Raw genomic sequence first — 6,000 nt, 5'->3', positions numbered from 1 at the left:
GCAATCCAAATGCAGAATGTGAATTTTAAAGCAGATTAATGAACCATTAAAAGGCTCTGCAAGAGTGTTCTTTCAAACAGCAATCAATAGCACTCTCTCTTGTTCCTTGTATATATAGTTTCTACGTTCTCAGAGATATTTATTCCATTAATTGATCATTATTGCTGTGCTGGATAATATACACTTATGAGGAAATAGCTGAAGTCTTAGTTTTCAAGACAGTAACAAATTATTAGCTATAATGACAATTGCACCAAAGCACTGACATGATAAACAGGTTTGTTTTGTTTTTCCTTTAAAGCGTTCATTTCCTTACCTCGATGGAGTATCTGCTCTGTGCATTGCATTCATCCGACACAATGAATTCAAAGGTCTGCATTTCTTCTGAATCAACTTTCCAGATAAGAAGGCCAGCAGGAGAGAGCCTGGCATCCTGTGGCCCAGCCTCTAAGATGAATAGCACAGCTGACCCTTCCGGATCCACTGCTATTAACTGGTAAACAAAATTCTCACCAACAAATGTCAGCAGCTGGCTTGAGGGGGCCTGGAGCACAGGAGGCAGGTTGTCTAAACAGCAAAAATGAAACCATGATTACATAAATTCCAGTTTCTCCCATGTAAAGATTCACAGCGTGGGTCTTTGTAGGAGTTCTCTCAAGGAAAAAGGTACAGAGAAAGCGATATAGATGTTAGAGGCAGCAAATGGCTTTAACAAAAAGTATACCTTTTTCCTCCTATTTTTTTCATGCCCCGTACTGAACTTTTCTTCCATACTGAACTTTGATTACTTTTTATGTGTTATCTGATACATGGGAGGAGATCAGACGTGACTTCTGTAACCTCCCACTAGTCCCCCAATTCTTACTAAAACTTTAATTAATTGTATTTCTAATACTTACATATATATATATATATATTTTTATCCTATCTACCACTCTATCTATCTATCCATTTAAATATAAGTAAACTAAATTTCAAAATGATGAATGACAAATGAATTTGAGTGGGCAACTCAGGGGGGAAAAAGATTGTGTAACTCTTCCATTGAGTAGAGTCTCCTGCCTTTACACATGAGCAGTAATTAAGCCTGAGCAGTTTGACTGAATTCAGGTGGGCATTTCATCAGGAATAAAGATCTTCACAGTGCCAGCAGAGGTACATCAGTGATGCTCAGATTCTTTATCCCCAATGACAGTAGTGCATATCATGTCACCATTGGCATTGTTATTTCGAGTGTTGTTGTTTACATTCAGTATTTCCTTAATGAAGATAAAAGCCTAATTGTACAAGGCTATTTTACAGTAGAAGACAAACGCTACTTGAAGATACTTACACTATAAATAGGTAAGAAGGCCAAGGTAGAGAAAAGTATTACATTTTAAAATTAGAAACCGAGGAAAAGTAAGATTGAATGAGTACCCTGAGGTGACAGCAACTCTGTGCAGGGCCGGGAATTTCGTCTCCATGTCCTAAGCCTCCTCAGTCTCAAGCCATCTTTCCTCTTTAACCAGCAGTGCAAATTGACATGTATTGATATTTAAAGGAATCTTCTCACAATGTAATATGACCACAGTTACGTTTAACTTAAAGAACATTTCTAATACCGAGGATTAATTTCAAGTCACACTCTGAAACTATGAACTATATATGTGTTCTCATAAGGACTGCATGTGTCCTTGCATTATGCTTGTGGGAAGTCATCATTAGGTTTTTTTTGTGGTGCATATCCTTTTATCAAACTTTGCTTTCCATAGCATGTCTCACATTATGCAATTATTTAAATGTGTCTCTCCACTCACTGCTGCTCTGCTATCAGAGCTTTCTAAACTGCTTGTCCTGCAGATTGTCCTGGCATAACTGTTGAAGGCTTCCATCTATTAATTTACCTTTTATTTCCCAAACACTTAAACTATGGAGCCCTTAAAAGTTGTGCCCAGAGTAATCAATGAAATATTGATGCTGGCTATGCATTTACAGATAAACACAAAGGTATTAACTGGATGGAGGGTAACGAGAAGTTGTAGGCACAAAACAACATAAAATCAGATGTTCTGAAAGTAGGCTGTGCATAATAGTGTTTGTAATTCCACAAAGATCTCCTTGCCATCCAGTGAATATATACATACACCCAATTATTGCAGAACTTTTAAAAAGGTTTTCACAATTTTGAAATCAAGTGTGACAATCCCTTTCTTTTCAATATTTTTAAATTTTTAAACTACTGAAAAGTGAATCACGATCTGTTTCAGACTTCCCAAATCACTTCTAGCTTTATAAATTCCAAAACAAATGCAGTTTTTCCCTTTTAAGCCATTTTCTGGACTTTAAAATCTAACTGTCTCGGTATTAGTAACGAGTCTGTCTATATAACAATCAGGATCAGCTCATCTCTAGAGCTGCTACTGCTGTGGCCAATACAATGCAAGGACAGAAAAAAGGCAAGGTTTGTGAGTCAGATAATCAGATCTCTCATTAGATTAAACTATATCCTTGGGGGAAAAAACCATACACTTTCAGGTGTACAAGCTCTTCTTCAGGTCTGGCTTACCTGTAGGCATTTTAACTACTCATGCAAGTAACATCCAATGGGATTTTTAGTTCACCAACACTTGGGCTGGATCTGCCTATACCTTTTCCTGACAGGGAGTTTTAAATTCCAAAAGCTGTATTTTTTAGGACATAGACTAGAAATGTATGTTTTTAAATAGAGAAAATTCAAAGTGGATGGCCTGGAACAGGAATTAAAAGGACTCATGAACAACTCTCTCCCTTCCTATTTTGTTCTTGCTTCCAAAATTGATTTCAGATAACTCATGACTTCTTGTGTTCCTGGAAACTGTTGGGTCCTTTCTGGTCCTTCTAAAGGCATTTCTGTCACCTCTGAGAAGAGAGTCTCTGCTCACTTCTGTCCTTGGCAGTGTCTCCACTGGAGTTATAGACTCCAGCCATTGTGTTACAGTTCTCGCTGTTTCTGCTGCCATACCTTGCACTTTCAAGGAGTCTCTGTCCCTGAGCATTCCCAGCTGTTCACCAAGGACAAGAGCAATCTTCCTTTCCTTCCAGAAGGGTACTGCTGACCTAATCACCCTAAAGGAATATAAAACTGCAAACAAATAAAGCAAACTGGTCCTGTCACTCTCATACCTCTCTCTAATTTGCTTGTGTTTACAGAACCTAAAAGTGCAGAGAAACTCTTTCTAGAGCCAACTCATGAATCTACATAAAAGGGTTACTATAATCTTTATATTGACTGGTTGCAAATGTACTCATGTAAGTGGGGAGATGTGCTGTGAGGATAATGCTGCTAGAAACATGGATTATCTGTAAAGCATGCGGTAAGTAATGGTTGTTGTTTACACTGGGGATGTAGCCATGAAAAAGCTATGATTAAGGCCTTAGCATTCAGGAGGTGCTTCAAAAGGCAGCCTTCTCCATGACCCCTGCCATGACGGGCTGCAGGATGAGCCTTTAGGTTCTGCGGCAGTGAAGGTAATGAGTGGCTGATCCCTATCACTTAGACTTCCTGCCAAGCCAAGGTCTTTCGTGTGGTATTTCATAGGATTTGGCTCAGGGAAAGAAAACAATTCTTCCAGATACCAAAAATATACATTAGTGTTTTAAAAGCTGTGTTTTCCCCAAATTGTTCCCTTAAAGATTCGTACCTGTGAGATGATGACCAATGTATTTAAGGTCCATCACCTTTAGCTGACAGACTTGGGCACTGCAAGGGGCACTGGCATATCAACAGTTTCAGTTTGAGGTGTTATTTTGGTTTTATTAATTGGAGATTTGTCAGCTTTCAGCCAGAACAAGATATGTGCCCAGATGCATAGAGCACGCAGTGGAGTACTGTCTGCTTCTGGTCAGTCTGCATTTCTGGTGCACCCAAGTATTCCCATTGCAAACAGTCCACATGCACTATTGTGCAGGATAGATTCGTGTTAGCCAAATGAAGGAAAAATGTATTTCATAGACTGAGTCATAAATTCCCACTAAGTGCTTCTAAATCTTAGAAAAAACTGTCTTACTTTCATTAATAGACCAGGTGAACTTAGAAATGTCAGGTTCACAGAGAAGACAAGGACTGGTGGGGCTTGACTCTCCTTCACCATAGCAAAGTCCATCTATATTACAAGTATTTTCCTGCCAAAAAAGGAAATAAAAATGGGTGGGAGGTGGAGGTAAGAAAAAAAGAAATAAGAAATATAAGAAATCAGCAGTTAATAATTTCTGGAGATAAGCAGAATCTCACTTGTCTCTTGAAACAATAAAATAGTAGCAGTTTAAATGTTGGTACTTTCTCCCAACAGGGAGTAAACAAGACATGTAAGTTTTCCAGTTTCAGTTTGAGATCCTTGTAGCTTTGAATCTTTTAGCTTAGGCAACATGTCATGTTGCTTGTCATAAATGAATGCAACAGAATGTAATTCTTTTTTTTTTTTCATTTCCACACTTATGTAGTGTATGTGGTCATTATTCCCAGCTGCGACTGCCAGTATGATGATTATTAGGTAACGCTCAAAAGTGAGCTCCATGAGACTAACAAAAACTGAGACCGGATAAAAGCTCCGATTGAGATTTTGGAATCCTGTGCTGGTAACTTAGTTATTTTTGGAGGTTCTTAATAAAAATATGAAAAAGCAATGATATAAAACCAGAATAAAAAAGTGCATTAGATTTTAGGCTTCCATGAGACTATTGTAAACAACAGCTAAACACATCGATGGTGCCTAGGTCGGGCAGAACATCCCAGCAGAAGTTCATGTGGTACACTGTGGGCACAGCAGCCTTTGAGGCCAACTTGGTCCTCTTCTAGTTAGGGTGGCCACCAGGGCCAGGGAGGCCCTGTGGCTTCCACATGGGCTGAAGACACTTGGGTTGTCTGAGAAACGAACACAGAGACATAATACAGATATAATTAAACATCTACGCTGCGGGAAGGTCCTATGGCAGAGTTATGCCTTTTGCTTGTAGCCTGTGTTGGGGCACACCTGCAGATGGGACTTTATCTGACCTTGCAGAATCCCAGCAAAACATGGGGCACTGTTGGAAACACAGGGATGTCATTGCTACAGTGGGACAGCAGGAGGGAGAAGCTACCAGGACCAAAGACACTTTTCCTTTTCCTTCCTTTGAATACACATTGCTTTTCTGAGACTGATGTGTGTCCTGATACTGGCCTTGTGGTTTCTATCTACTGCTTTATTAGTTTCTCAAACTTCTTTTGCAAAGTGTATTAGTCAATATTTTAAAAAATAGCACTTTAAGAGTAATGGGTAAGGTAGAGAAACAAAAAGGACTCTCATAATTGCCCTGACATGATAGAACGTGACAGATTTTCAACATTAAAATCTGGATGTTAATTAGATTTTATTACATTGTTGTTTTTAAAGGCTTGATGTTCTGATGAAAAAGATGCTTTTTTTCTGATGTGATAGTGTGGTACAGAATGGGCTCCACAAAAGAAGAACACAGAATGTGAAATGGCTTGGTATAAAATGTCCCCTAATTGAAACACCTTTTCTGAAGGCAATTTAGGTATTAGAAAATAATGTTATAAGAAGGGTAATTAGAATGTGGTCTGATGCAATTGGAAGCCTAGTTCAAATAGTCCCTTGAAGCATATTAGGATAGAAATTATTACAATACCTAGAGAACACCAGCATATTGAGAAAACATAGATATTTCTGAGTTTCAAAAATGTAAGAATAAGGAAAGCCTTTGACAAAAAAAACCCACCCTAACTTTAATTGAAATGGTTCTGACACAATCATTTTAATCTGAAATTTAAGTGGTTTTGCCCTCATTTGGGCTTATAAAGTAATTTCTATTCACTGATTTATTTGAAAAAATGTGAACTTTTATTTTGGTAACTGGTATGTTCTTGCAATCAGTGCAAGTTTGAAAACTGTATTTTCCCATTAGTGTTAATGAGAACAGTGAGGCAAATGAGTTAAGATATACCTGATTAATCTTCATTTTATGAAAATGCAGATTGGT

The 6,000-nt window shown here is 38.2% G+C and overlaps 1 protein-coding gene across 1 annotated transcript in view; it reads right to left on the bottom strand.

The window, feature by feature from the left end:
* Positions 1-316: 316 nt before the first annotated feature.
* Positions 317-6,000, bottom strand: part of LOC104077830 (von Willebrand factor D and EGF domain-containing protein-like) — a gene marked incomplete at both ends in the record, with an annotated part of 72,129 nt that continues 66,445 nt past the window's right edge. Inside the window, 2 exons of the mRNA XM_009579212.1 lie at positions 317-567; positions 2,984-3,087. Coding sequence (XP_009577507.1) covers positions 317-567; positions 2,984-3,087 — 355 coding nt within the window. The remainder of the gene's footprint in view (positions 568-2,983; positions 3,088-6,000) is intronic.

Source organism: Fulmarus glacialis, unplaced genomic scaffold, assembly GCF_000690835.1.
Source record: "Fulmarus glacialis isolate BGI_N327 unplaced genomic scaffold, ASM69083v1 scaffold7826, whole genome shotgun sequence".
NCBI classification, from domain to species: Eukaryota; Metazoa; Chordata; class Aves; order Procellariiformes; family Procellariidae; genus Fulmarus; species Fulmarus glacialis.
The sequence above is the reverse complement of the archived record's forward strand: the minus strand, read 5'-3'. Positions and strand labels throughout refer to the sequence as shown.